The 14,819-nt window shown below is 42.5% G+C and overlaps 1 protein-coding gene across 7 annotated transcripts in view; it reads right to left on the bottom strand.

The window, feature by feature from the left end:
* Positions 1-8,708: 8,708 nt before the first annotated feature.
* Positions 8,709-14,819, bottom strand: part of PPARG (peroxisome proliferator activated receptor gamma) — a 174,074-nt gene continuing 167,963 nt past the window's right edge. For 6 of the 7 annotated variants that reach the window (XM_027863923.1, XM_027863921.1, XM_027863924.1 and 3 more), the window contains one exon: positions 8,709-9,171. In XM_027863923.1, coding sequence (XP_027719724.1) covers positions 8,924-9,171 — 248 coding nt within the window. In that variant the 3' untranslated portion in view covers positions 8,709-8,923. The remainder of the gene's footprint in view (positions 9,172-14,819) is intronic. The other variant, XM_027863926.1, reaches the window with a different exon arrangement.

Below are 14,819 nucleotides of genomic sequence, written 5' to 3'. Positions count from 1 at the left end.
GACTTTGTGGAGGAGGTGGCATTTGGGTTGGATCTCAAAGGCTGGTTAACATTTCAGTAGACATTTGGCATTTCACATGGAGAGAGAGAGCTGAATAAAAGCAGGCAGATAGCACAAAGTGTGTTTGTGGAACAGAGAGTGGTCCTGCTTGGCTGGAGAGTTGTGTGTGAAGCCAGCTAGTGGGAGATCAAGCTGGAAAGGTAGTTTGGGACCAGATTGTAAAGGACTTTGAATGCCAGCCTAAGGGAATATTATTTGGTTAACGATTGAAGGATTTTGAGGAGGTGAATGATGGGATGAGAGTTGAACATTAAGAAGATTCTGGCAGTGGATGGATTAAAGATTAGATGGAGAGAAACTGAGAGAGCTATTAAGAAGCTACTAGGATTGTCTTTGATGTTTGGTTGTTTCAGTCATGTCTGACTCTTTGTGATTCCATTTGGGGTTTTCTTGGCAAAGATACTGGAGTGGTTTGCCATTTCCTTCTTCAGCTATTTTGTGGATGAGAAAACTGAGGCAAATGGGATTAAATGACTTTCCTAGGGTCACAGCTAGTAAGTGGCTAAGGTCACATTTGAACTCAGGTCCTTCTGACTGAAGGGTTGGCACTCTATCCACTGTACAACCAATTTAGGCAAGAGGTGATAAGAGGCTGAATTTAAGGTGGTGACTGTTGGAATAAGTAAGGGGACAGGGAAGGAGACTGATTAGAGTTGTACAGTGGAGTTTGAAATGATGGAACTCGAGTGCACTTAGCACAGTGCTTGGCAAGGGTGGTGGGTGATTGTTGATTGATTGGGAGATGGCAGAGCCGGGGAATCAAAGATAATACTGTTTGGAGTCAGGATACTGAGAGACTATCAATAGGATGTAAGCTTCCTGAGGACAGGGACCTTTGGGGAGGGGTTTGTTTTTCTATGCCCCAACACCTAACATAGTACCTTGAACACAGTAAGTATTTAATAAATGCTTGTTAATTTGGATCGCTGCTAATGACGGAAAGAGGGGAATCAGTAGGAGAACAGTCTTTTGAGGAAAGAGAAATTCTACTTCAAACGTGTTGAGTTGGAGATTTTGGCAGGACTTGCAAATGAAAATGTCAGACAGGTGGTTGGAAATTGGGGCCTGGAGTCCAGAAGAGAGATGAGGGCTGGAGACAGATTTAAATCAGCATAGAGGTGATCTTTGAAACCAAGAGAGAAGATGCGATCTACTGAGGGAGAGAATGGGAAGAGAGGAGGTTGGGAAACAAAGTGTTGGGTAGTGCTTCCATTTTAGGACTTGGAGGAGCGCACAGGTACCCGAGGAAAGTGGCAGTGGTGACACAGGAGAAGAGCATCAAGAGTAGACTCTGTAGACACAGCATCAAATGACTTTTGCCTCTGTCGTCTTTTTTCAGCCCAGAGAGAATGACTGATCTAAAGGGGATGATGTGTCCGTGTCAGAGGGACGTGACTTTGAGTTAAATAGGCTTGAGATCTCATCGGGGTTTGGAGTGAGAGCAGGAATAAAGGTGGACCTGGTTTCCTCTGAATCTTCCTGGGGATGGATGGTCCTAAAGTTGTACATTTATGAATTATATTCCCCACTAGTCTCATTTTATCTTCATCCAAAGTCTCCTATCTCAGATCATCTGGGTTCCTCTAGGCTCAGGTCACACCAAATGGAAAACCAAACCAAACACAACAAATCTTTCTGATAGGATCACCCTTTCTTCCTCTACTTGTCACCTTGGATGTTAGCAAATGGAAGAGAGGAGAAGAGATAGAAGGAGTGAGGAGAGTGCTGGCTTCTCTCTAACAGAACCACTATCAGAGTCATCTTCCTAATGCCCAGCTCTCATCCTATCATTTACCATCACAGAAGCCTTCAGTTACTCCCCATTTCTTACCAAATAAAATTTAAACCTCATTAGCCTAGTATTCAATGCTACATTCTACATTCTGACATTTGTGGGGATTAGAAGTCATCCGGAGTAGCTTGCAGTTACTTAGAAGTGTGTGTGGGAAAAAGGATGTCTCAGAGAACTGGGATGGATTCTACAGGTTTTCATTTTCAACCCATTCATTTTTACAGATGAAGAAACTGAGGAGAATGTTTTGGCTAAGACCGTGTAATGACTTAGTGGCAGAGGCTGGACCAGAACCCAGGACTTCAGGATCATGGTCCAATGTCCTTTCTGCTTCACTGTATTGCCTTTCTAGCAGCCATTTAATGAAGAATCACTCTCCTGCCTATTGCTTTGGTGAATGTCAGAGACTGAGTGGGCACATGGGAGGAGGCAAGTGGAGAGTAGGGATTGTAATTAATAAATGCACAATTTTAGGGACCTTCCATTCCCAGGCAGATGCAGAAGAAACCAGGTCCATCTTTATTCCTGCTCTCACCCCAAACCCCTGATGGGATCTTGAGTCGATTTAGTTCAATGTCACATCTTCCTGACACAGACACATCATCTCCTGTAGATCAGCCAGTCTTTCTGGGGTGGAGCAAGACTACCAGAGACAAAATTCAAATCTGAGACAGTTTGGCTTTGGGTCTGCTCAGTCTCCTTTCTGTGCCCTTCTCCTGCGTCATTATTTCCATCTTACTGATTGGTTTGACTGATCTGAGGTTAGAACCTTAGCTTTGGGCCCTGCAGTTAAAATTTCTCCACATGCAGCCCCAGATTTCAAGAGTGTTTGGGCTTGTCACCGAATGGCCCCTAAGTCAGAAGCTTCACAACAAATCTGATCCCCACTGGAAAAGTTGCCAGGACCAGAAGTTACTAATAGAAGAGCTTTGGGGCAACTTCTGGGTTTGGTCATGTAGGAAGACCCAAACTTCAGGTCCCAAAGTAAAGGTCTGTTTCTTTAATCTCCACCCTCTAGCTCATCCCTTCCCCTGTAACACCAAGCTTTAGGTGTGAGGGATATTTTTGCTGTCCAGGAATTTGCCTCTGCCCCACAAAAAGGGTGTTAGGTAGGTAGTTCCAGGAGGAATAATGGAAAGTTTGCAAAGAAAGTCAAGCAGACCTCAAATGGCTCAGTCACAGTAGTTTCATTCCTTCATTTTCTCTGAAATGGGACCCTCCTCTCCTTTCCCTTTTTTCTTTTAAAATTAAAGTTGATGTCTTTGGTTTTTACATTACAGTCATTTCTGGATATACTCCAACACAATGAGCCTCTCCTTGTAACAAAGTAAATTAAGCAATACCATTACAATAAACTCTTCCGGCAGAGCATACGACATACTGCACCCATGGTCCCCATCTCTCCAAAGAAAGAAAGGAGATATCCAATCTTTTTCACAAGGGCCAAGATTAGTCGTTACAATTGGACAGCATTCAATTTCATTTTTATGTTCTTTTCATTTCTCTCAATGCAGTCATAGAGGATGTCGTTTTCTTGGTTCTGCTTAATCTACTCTTCATCAGTTCACACAAATCTTTCCACGTCTCTGGATCTTTCATTGTCGTCATTTCTTAAGGTGCAATAATATTCTATTACATTCATATACCACAATTTCCCTCCACCCCAACCAATGGACACCCTCTTTGTTTCCAGCTCTTTGTAGACATAAAAATTGCTGCTATGATTATTTTGGTGCATAGGGGACCTTTATTTTTGCTTTGGATTTCCTTGAGGCATATGATCAAGAGTGAGAACTCTGGGGATGAAGAGTTTAGTGACTTTTCTAGCATAATTCCAAAATATTCTTCAGAACTGTTGGACCCATTCATAGTTCCACCAATAGAATATTGGTCATAGAGCGACTTCCTTCCATTTTCTCCTTTAAGCAGAGATTAGCTTGGTTATGTAGTTGAGCTTGCCCAAGCCTTTCCAGCTTTTCCTAAAGAACCCAGTCATGCAGATCCTCTGCCAAGGTCAGAGTTGAAGTGTGTGTGTGTGTGTATGTGTGTGTGTGTGTGTGTGTCTGTGTGTCTGTGTAATAATGAATTTAGCTCAGCTTAGCTTTCCAGTGGGGTTAGACATATGCATATTAATGCTACCATCCATGGAGGAAAATAACAGCTGGTTCCTGGGCTGTGTGAGACCCAGAGAAATGGGAGAGGGTACAGACCATGCTGCAAGGGAAGGAACAAGGGGAGAGGGCATTTGTGGAAAACTGGAAACCCTTTCTGCCTTTTGACTGAAGTTATTTTCTTCCTATTTTCATTAGGACAAATCTCCTAGTGTGTTTATGTGCCTCAAGAAAATCCTACAAATAACTGATGATACAGTTAGTGGTTAAGATGTGAATCACCCTGGGGAAGAGGAGCTAATGCTCTGAAAGAGGGACATAATGTGTCATAAAGCATTTAGGAAATTATCATCCAAACCGCAGGGAAAGAGAGGGAAAGATGGGAATTCAGAAGTAGCCAGGGTTTGAAAGCTATTGAATGTTAGTGTTTGGTGCCAAGGAACAGAGCTTAGGGTGGGGGAAGAGTTTCTCTCCCCTTTTCTTACTTTGGCAAGGATAGCTCTGATAATGTGGAAAGGGCTTGGACACAGCTGAATAGAGTCGATGGGAAACCAGCTCTGAGAAATGAATTGAAATGAAAGGCTTCTTGTTTGAGAGATCCAGTAAAAAGCAAGTGATTCCCTCGGAGGTAGAGCCCCTACCTTCCTGTCTGGTTCTTCCATGTTCTCTCCTTGGCTGGGTCCTATGGAACCAGGCTCTCAGACAGACAGTGAAAACTGCAGTCAGCCATCCGGATGTTTCAAAACATCCAGATGTTTGGCATCATGTAAACCTAGAAGATCCAGTTGACTGATTTTACTTTGTCACTTCTTCCAGATGTTTCATTGTCATTTAGAGAGCCTTTGTATCTGGTCCCACAGAGTCCCAGGAGAAAGTGCAATGAGTGGAACTATGATATACTGGATATCCTAGCATCAAAGAATTACGAGAGCTATGAGGGTCCTTAGAGATCATCCAGGTCAACCCCTGCCTTTTGCAGATGGGGGAACAGGCTCAAAGGAATTAGGTGACTTACTCCAGCTCACATACAGCTCATTAGTGGCAGTCGAAGTGTTTGCTAGGCTTTTAAAAGTCTAGGATAAGCTCAGGTTTTCTGTAGAGCTGCTCTGGGAAGTTAAATTGGTGGCCCTTACTGTACCTAGAGTTGGGACAAGGTAGCAGTATTATTATATCTATAGATACAATAGAGATATGATTATATCTTCAGATATAATAAGAGATATAGCACATCTATTAATATAATGATAGATGAGAGTGTCTGTCCCTTCGATGTGTTTAGTTTATGATTAAGAGAGGATGAGGTAGCCTTTTCTGACATTGCTCCTTGGGGGTGTCAATAAGTGTTCATTGGAACTTCTCTTAAGTAAAACTATGGTCAAGGAAAGGAGATTCCCCAGAAAATGACCATTAGAAGAAATGATAGATAATCATCTGGGTGCAGTAATTATAATCTCCTACAGTTTCATGTTATGTTTATAGTTTTCAAAGCCCTTTCATCTAGTGTCTCATTTGGTTAACAAAAGTACTTTTTCAATGCTGAACACAACTTTCAATGCTGAATGCTGCTTCCCTTCTCTGCTCCCAAAAGGAAATGATCTTTCCCTCCTCTGACTTAAGCACTTTGTACTCTCCTTATATACTTAAACGTAGTTTCATTTGTATTACAGTTAGCCATGTACATGTGTTTATCATCCTTAGGAGATTATCAGCTCCTGGAGATCAGGGAGGGCACCTTTCTTTAATTCCTGTGCCCTCTTGGGTGCTTGGTACCATAACTGGCACATAGTAGGCGCTAATAAATGTTCGTTGAGATGAACGAATGAATCTTGGAATAATAGAATCTTAGCACTGAACAAGACTTGAATGGTCGTCTTCCACCCAATTCCTGGGAAGAAAGACCTCCAAGATGGTGAGGCTATGATAAAGATCTCTTCAAAGCCAAGGGATGGTGAAGTTATGGGTATCCAATGAGAGCTAAGATGGCTATCACTCAATGAACATTGATTTATTGGGCACATCCCATGTGCTCAGTGCTGAGCTAGGTGTTGTGAAGGATCTAAGAAAGATGGTATGGTCCCTTTCCAAAAAAGCTTACAGCTTAGGTGGGGTGGAGGGGACAAGATCCATGTATAAAGATAATTATATAAGTCAAGGTGTGATCAGTGCCAATTCAGTTCAATTCAATTCAACATTTATTAAGTGCTTACTATGTGCAAAACACTGTGCTAAGTGAAGGGGATACAAAGGTGAAAAAAAAAATGACAGTTCCTGCCCTCAAAGAGCTTCCAGTCTATTGGGGGATACAACATGTATCCCCAACATGCCCATCCCCATTTATGATAAATATAATAATACAAGATAGAGGGTAGCGAGGACAGGTCCAAAATACTCAAGGAAAATTTGAGAAAGGAAAGGACACTGGCGATGAGCACGGAAAGGACACTAAGACACAGGAGTTGGATAGGCAATATTTGCCCCCAAAGGGGCCACTAAATGAATGATGGCGACAATAAAAGTCATGTGTTCCAAGGACAGAAAGCACACAGTAGATATGTGAAGGCAGAAGAAAGAAGATAGGTTAGGGTAAATACAGTTAAGACATAAACATGAACTAGAGGGTTTTGGTCCCTGGAGTAGTTACAGCTAGGAGAACCTGAAAGGTCAGGTTACTTTCTTACTGCCTCCCACAAAGCTCATTCCTACTTCTGTACCTTAGTTTATTCTATTTTTTTTTTTTACTTTGCAATGCTCTCTCTCATATTTCTCCACCCAAATCAAAGACATCTTCCCCCAAAGGTTCTTAAACCTGGGATTTGTGAGCTTGCTTTAAAAAATATTGACAAATGTATTTCATTATAATTTATTTCCTTTGCAATCATATATATTTTATTTTATGCATTTAAAAACATTCTGAGAAGGGGTTCGTAGGTTTCACCAAACTACCAAAGGGGTCCATGCCTCCCCTGCATCCCCTCAAAAAAGCTTAAGAACCTCTGTCCTAGGTCCAGCTGAACTCTAATCTGCTTCAGGAGCCTTTTGAGACTCCAGTTCTCACTGATTCCTCCCTCTTCTGGATTCCTCTCGTACTTACGGCCTGTACTACTTGCTTGGTCCTTAGTTACACATTCCCTTGTGTTCTCTAGCTGTTTCAGATATGTCCCGCAGGCATCTGAAATTCAACATGTCCAATATAGAACTTACTATCTTCTTTGCCGTCTAACCCACTCCGCTCTTCCTAACTGGCCTCTGACTGTTGAGGGTGCCTCTATCCTTCCGGTCACTGCAATTTGTAATCTCAGAATTTTCCCAACTCCTCTCTCTATGCTATGCTACATTTAATCAGTTTCCAAGTCTTTGGCCTCTTCATATCTGTTCCCTTCTCTTCATTCACACTACCATCTCCCTAACAAGGCCCTCACTCTCCTTTACTTAGACTCTTTCATTAGCCTACTAATTGGCCTCTCTGCCTCCAGTCTTTCCTCTCTCCAGTCTGTCTTCCATATAGCCATCAAATTAATATTCCTAAGGCACAGGTCTAATCAAGTCATCTCCCTGCTAGAGAAGCTTCAGTGACTGCCATCTCTAGGACAAAACACTAATTGCTATGTTTAAAATCTGACTCCAGGCTGTCTTTACCCTTGTACTCCAGATACATTTGAGCTCAAGTGGCTCATTGTATATGACATTCTATCTCCGATCCCTTTGAAAAGGCTGTCCTTCTTGCCTAGAATGGATTCCTTCCTCACCTTTGCCTCTTAGAACCTCAAGCTTTTTTTTAATACTCAGCTTAATACCCATCTCCTAGCCAAGGCCCTTCCCAGCCTCCCCAGTTGTTAGTTTTATCTCCTCTGGAAATGACTTGTATTTTGTAATGACTTATCTGTGTCCATTTTGTTTCCCCTTGTAGAATGTGAGGTCTTTGGAACAGGGAGTTTCATTCTTCTCTTTGTATTCTCAGTACCTAGCATAGTACCTGGCAAATAGCTGGAGCTTAGTAGAGACTTGATGAATGTGTGCATAAATGCAAGTTTTGTTTTTTCAAGGGGACTCTTAACTTTAAGGGCAGGGTCTAGGTCATTCAGTTCTCCCACGGTGCCTAGCACAGTGTAGGCTGTACAATAGATGTTCAATAAATACTTGACAGAGAGGGAGGCAATATGGTACAGTTGAAAGAGCACTGGAGCCAGAGGCAGATGGTCTGGGTTCAAATCCTGTCTGTGATGTTTACTCTCTATGTGACCTTGGGCAAGTCACTTTTATCTGCCTCGGTTTCCTTATCCATAAAATAGGAGGGTTGAGCTAGTTGGCCTCAGAGGTCTCTTTTAGCTCCAGATCTAGGCTCATGCAGCACGTTTATAATATATGCACGGGCTACATATATCTGGTAGTGTTGGAAACTAGGTACAGGGTCACGGCAGAAGGCTGGCTTCTTAATAAAGTCAACCATCCTGGGACAGAGCCTACTCTGGGTTTCTAATCCAATCCACATTGAGAAATACAAACTCTGAGAGGGCTACAGTGGAATCCCCAGGAGTCTTTGGGAACACATGATATCACATGTTTTAGAATGGTTCCTGTAGATGGAGTCAAAGAAATTAATTTATTTTAAGGTGAAGATTTATGGGCAGTGCCATCCATAGTTAAAAAACAATCAGAATACTGTGAAAAAAAGGGAGACTAAAATAAAAACGAAAACAAGACACAACCCCAGAACACCAGACTCATTCTCCAAATACTGCCAGCAATTTCATGATATAGTCACTTTTTAATATTAAAAGTAAATTGTAAATGTGTCTTTTAAAAACAATATGCATAAAATAGATCTTATTATTCTAAAGCTCTTTCCTTTTTAAAATGCTTTTTTTTTTCACAGTAATTTCTTAGGCATGTCATGTTTTCCCTCAAAGAAATAGTGCAATTGGAAGAAGGAACACGCTGTCAGTGGGTTAGGATTCCTGTGCTAATACAAGTCCTTGTAGATTTCTTGTAGGAGTGGGTGAAGGCACATGTCCGTCTCTGTTTTCTTGATGACTTGCAACAGCTGCACGTGCTCTGTTACAATCTGTCTGAGGTCTGTCATTTTCTGAAGCAACTTGGCAAACAGCTGGGAAGATTCGGGGTGGTTTAGCTTGAGCTGGAGCTCCAAGGCCTGCAGCAAGTTATCCTGGATGTCCTCAATGGGCTTCACATTCAGCAAACCCGGGCGGTCTGGGGGAACAAGCATGGAAAACGCATCAGGAGACAGATAGCAGCAGAGGCAGTGAAAAGGCTTGCCCCCAAGGCATCCTTGGCCAAGGAAGCAGCCTAAAGCTTTCTTTTTAAAAAAGTAAATCCAGTTAGGAGGACCTGAGTTCAAATGCAGGCCTCAGACCAAACACTTGACACTTACTAGCTGTGTGACCCTGGGCAAGTCACTTAACTCCAATTGCCTAAAAAAAAAACAAAACAAAAACAAAAACAGAAAAAAAAAGAAAAACAAATAAAAAAAAGTAAATCCCAATAAGAGAGATGCTGGAGAGAGAGAGAGAAAGAGTGTGTATGTGTGTGTGTGTATACCAGAGAGATTCCTTTTAGCTCCAGATCGGTGCTTCTACCTTCCCATTCATTCAACATTTATTAAGAACTTAACTGTGTACAGAGCCCCACACTGGGGAAAGATATGAATCTTAGCTAAGATACGGCCCCTGCCCTCATGGAGCTTACAGTCTAGGAAGATTTACGCAAATACAGATGACTGTAATATACAAGGTTATATTACCATTAGAGAAAGGTAAAATGGAGCATCAGGTGAACTCTCAGGAGGATAGTTGTTGCCAATGGGAGGCTTCATGGAGAAGAGGTTACTTGAATTGTGTTGTAAAGGATGAATATCAATTCGATAGATGAAGAAGGGGAAAGGAAGCCATTCTAGATGCAGGCAACACCATGCATTAAGGCAAAGAGGTGGGAAGAGAGTATGGGCCGTTTGGGGCACAGAGAGTAGATCATGGCTGGGCTACACAGTGTATGAAAGGAAATGATGGAAAAGAAGGATGGTGGCAGACCACGGAGGGCTTTGAACTCTAGGTAAAGGAGTCTTAACTTGGGGGGACAATAGGGAAGTCCCTAAAATATCTTTTCTCTATGACTATCCTGGCTCCAGTCAGGGTCTTTGGACAGCTTTACTGAACTTTAGCTAATTCTTTTTCAACCACCTGGCTTCCTTACTAACACAATTTACACTTCACAATCTCTACCTACTTTCAATCAATAAGCATTTATTAAATTCGATGTGCCAGCCACCATTTCAACAAAGGCTTATTTTTTTTTAGCAGTTTCAAATCTATTTAAAACCTTAAGTTTCAAACGTGAAATTTTTTAAAAAATCATTTTTCCTCCAATCATTTTAAACACATTGTGCAAGTGACGGAATACAACAGTTTTTCAGCATAATTACAGGGTAGTTTCCTTATAGAGCCTTGAACCTTTGGGCCTGGCTTATACACAGGTCACAGCTGCCTCTCTCTTTTCTATCATTAGCTCTGGCCCTTAGTGGAAATACTTCCCTGTTGTCCCTTCCAACTCCCAATTTCATTTGGGGAAAATGACAGCATTTCTGTGCTTTTCATTAAATTGCCCTGGGTAATGCTGAAGTTTCTCAGCAGAGTTGATCGCAGTTGGAACGCTGGCTTAAGCTACAACTGCCCTGCTAAGCCAGCAAGCCTGAATCATTCAGCTGTGAATAAGCCACTAACTCTAACTCAGGGGCTTTGCCAGTAGTCAGTGATGAACTAGATTGTGGCCTTTGCCTGTGGGAAGAGGAAGGGAAATGAAACCCCAGGCTTTCTGGCTCTATATCTGGAAGTCAGTCAATCAATCAATCAATCAATCAATCAACATTTATTAAGCACCTACTATGTGCCAGGCATGGTGCTAAGCCCTGGAATATACTGTGATGGATGGAATCTGGAGACCTAGGTCTCCTACTTTTCATAGGAGTTACTTCTCTGTGACCTTGGACAGGTCATTTACCCTCCTCTGGGCCTCAGTTACATCCTTTGTAAAAAGAGAAGGTTGGATTAGATCATCACCAAGGTCCCTTCTTTCTCTAGAATCCCAAGGAGGCTCAGATTTAATTTCACTTTTTCGACCCAGGAGGAAGCTAGCCCGCCTCCTCTCTAGCTTTCCTAACACACCCTATTGACTCGAGTATTGGTGGTTTTGGGATTTCAGCATTTAGGCTTGGAATAATAACGATCTCTGATTCTAGGGAAGAAAGCAATGATTTAGTCCTGGCCAAGGGAGTAATGAATGCCCCTGGAAAAGCTGTCTTTTTCCCACAGTTACTTTGCACTAATGAAAACCACCAGTGATCCAGGCTGTAAGCAAATTCAGACTCTGGGCTAGTGCCTTTTGAACTTCGTATGTGCTGATGTCTTGGTTTCCCAACTTCTTTGCAAGAAATGGAGGCTCGGGGCTTCTTCTAGCAGACAGGTGGGGGACTTCTAGGGCAGAATGTTGCATACGTTTTCAGATGTAGTCATCTGTTTTTCTTTGTTATAAGGGAGGGATCGATGGGGGGAGTGAAAAGAGAGGAGGAATGGGGAGCAGAGGATATTCCCAGAAATGACTGTGATGTAAGAATCAAAAGGCATCAATAAACATACACATATATAATATACATATTATATTATATATTATATATTATATGCACACACATATATATTATACACACATATATAATATACATATACATTATATATTATACATATACACACTATATATATATATATACACACACATACATACATATATACATACACATGCACACATATAAAAATATAAAGACAAACCCACCAAGGAATAGAGGCTCCCCACTTTCACGTCCACTGGCTATACAAACACAGTGGCCTCTGAACAACTGGCAGCCATTTCTATAGAGACAGGGGTTGGGGTGGGGGTGGCCTTGTGCAGAGCACAGGAAGAGGGGTATCATTAGTGGCATGCCTAGAGAGACAGTTCTCTCTTGCAGGGTATCCCATTCATTCAGATTGTGGCTGTTGGGTATGAAGCCTCCCTCCCCACGAGCTACAATAGGAGCCAGGCAAAAAGGTCCAAACTCGCTGAAGCTATCACATTAATCTAATATTTAATTTTTCTATGGAAGTTTAAAAAACAAACCAACAAACCCAGAGCCTTCTGGCTGATTCAGCTGATATCCAACTGATCGACCTTGCTGGAAACATTTGGCTTTGTTGCTCAGTTATGGAACTGGCCTCACTGGCCAAGGGGGAGGAGGATCTGTTTTGGATTTTCAAATCCCCATTTGGAGAGTTATTCTTTATGATGTGATAGAGGAAGATTGGCTGAGGGGCTGAAGTTTTGTGGCCACTGATTAAATACCTTCTCTCCAAAGACCACTTAGCTCACTTCCAGAAAAAGCCCATGGGGGAGAGTATCGCATATGAGGACAGGCAGTGGAGGGCAGTGGAAAGAGCCCCAGAGCTGAAATCAGAAGCCTTGGGTTCAAATTTTGGCTCTATCGTTTACCACCTGTGAGGAATTGGGCAAATCACCTCTCCTCCCTTGTGTGGAAAATGCAGGAGCTGCACTACATGACCTCCATGGTCCTGGCCCACTCTAAAATCTCTGGAGCTCTTCCTGCTCCAAAATTCTGTTTCATTATTGGATACTAATTTCCCAGCATATTTCATGGAATAAAAAAGAAAGGAAAATTAAAAATGTAGTGGGCTTTCCCCTATGACAGGCTCATAGGGTAAATCAGGAATCACCTGGGTTTTAATGCAATGGTACTAACTACCTGTGTGAAATGGGATAAATCTCTTAACCTCTCTGGGCATCAGTTTCCAAATCTGTAAAATGGGGGATTGTACTAGATCTCTCCTTTAAGGTCCCTTCCAGCTCTCAGGCAATATTATTCTAGGTGTACAGATCAAAACAAAACATCCCCACCCAGCTATCCCTTTTATTAAAGTTTCTGTGGTTTTAAGCTTCTATCTCTGGAGGCAGAGGCCTGGAGTGCAAATGCCCCCTCTGGCTTTCATAACCTGTTTGACCTTGGGTGCCACTTGGGTCTTCCTGGGCCACAGAGTTTCCTGTTGGTTGGGACTAGGTGACTTGTTCATGATTTTATGCCCCTATGGTCTCTGATCTGAGGCAGGGAGTCCAAATCTTGCTTTTGTTATTTATTCCATTCTGATCTTGAGCATGTTATGATGTCCCTGGGCCTCAGTTTCCTCATTTGTAAAATGAGGGGATTGGAATCGATGACCTCTAAGGTCCCTTCTAACTTCAAACTTATGATATTTGTCACAGCTGTTCCCGAGACACCCAGACTGCCCCAATCCTGCTTCCTTAGCCTCCAGGAAACAAAGTCACAATCTAGTCATCCTAGTGAGCTCCAGGCACCTTTCCTAATACTCTAAGCATCATCTTTTCTGTAATAACTGACTTTAATATAATGCTTTAAAATTGTCAAAGTGCTTTACAAAAATGATCTCATTTGAGTCTTCTAGCAATCCTGCGAGGCAGGTGCTACAGGTAATATTATACTCATTTTACAGATGAGGAAACTGAGGCTGCAGACTTCTCCATGGCTACACAGTTAGTAAGTATCAAGGGGAGATTTGGATGATGATCTTCCTGACTCTAAATCCATCCCTCTACCCACTAAATCATACTACCTCTTCTGTTTATATCTGCCAGGTCCTTGCTGCTCCTTTTCCTCAGTTTCCCACTATCTTTCTAGATAAGATTTTGCCCCAAATGAGGAGCCTCTTCTCAACTGTGATGAGGATTAAAGTTGGGGTCGAGGATGGGATCAAGGTCAAGGTTCCCCTTCCCGTCAGATCTTCACCGGCTCCATACTGACGCCAGGCCTCCTAGAAGGCCCCTTTGGAAGAGAACTTTGTGATTTATGTACTGCAGTATTAAGTCACCCCAAGAACCTGGAGTCAATTACTGGTTTGTCATTCCCCAGGCTATAAAGGATTGGGAAAGAAGTCCCTGGCTATCCCGAAGCTGGGAGCCCTGGAGCTGATTAGAGAGCAGTCAATTATGGGTGAATCCAGAAGGGCTACGATCCCATGTCCGGGTTAGTCATGGGGCAACTTAACCAAGATGGGTCCAAATTCTCTGAACATTCTGCACTCTGCCCACTTAAGCTAGTCATTTCCCAAGAACAGTGAACAGGTAGGAAGGAGGAAAGGGGAAAGAAGTTCATGTATCATCCATAACATAGGACAGATCATTTGTGGACCCAGGCTTGGGGATACTGAGGCCCCTCAAGTTACTGTGGAGATCCTCAGGCAAGGATATGGAAGATCAGGCTTAAGGAATTCGCTATTCTGTAAGAGAATATTAGGGGCAGCTAGGTGGCTCAGTGGATAGAACACCCGTTCTGGAGTCAGGAGGACTTGAGTTCAAATCTGGCCTCAGAGACTTACCAGCTGTGTGACCTTGGGCAAGTCACTAAACCCTGATTGCCTCCAGAGAGAGAGACAGAGACAGAGAGAGAGAGAATGAAGACACATCTTGGTTGGACAATTAAAACTGGGAGACTTAGACAAAACAACAATCCAGGCAAATCCTATCTTTGAAATCCCTTGCCGTGGTCATCCCTTACTCATGAATTCTTCCCGCCCCACCTTACTTTTAGGGAAAATTAATTTCCCATATGGTTTCCAACATTTTAATTGACTAACAGCTCAGATGAACATTTACATGAACACACCCTACTTTTCTTTTGTCTCTTCAACTTTGTTGTGACCTTCTCATGTCTTCCCTTATCTCCCTCTTGTCTGTTCTCTTTCATCTCTACTTCTTTCTCCCTTACATCTCCCTTTCACTCTCCTCCC

This window comes from Vombatus ursinus, unplaced genomic scaffold, assembly GCF_900497805.2.
Source record: "Vombatus ursinus unplaced genomic scaffold, bare-nosed wombat genome assembly UNPS02014773.1, whole genome shotgun sequence".
NCBI lineage: Eukaryota > Metazoa > Chordata > Mammalia > Diprotodontia > Vombatidae > Vombatus > Vombatus ursinus.
The sequence above is the reverse complement of the archived record's forward strand: the minus strand, read 5'-3'. Positions and strand labels throughout refer to the sequence as shown.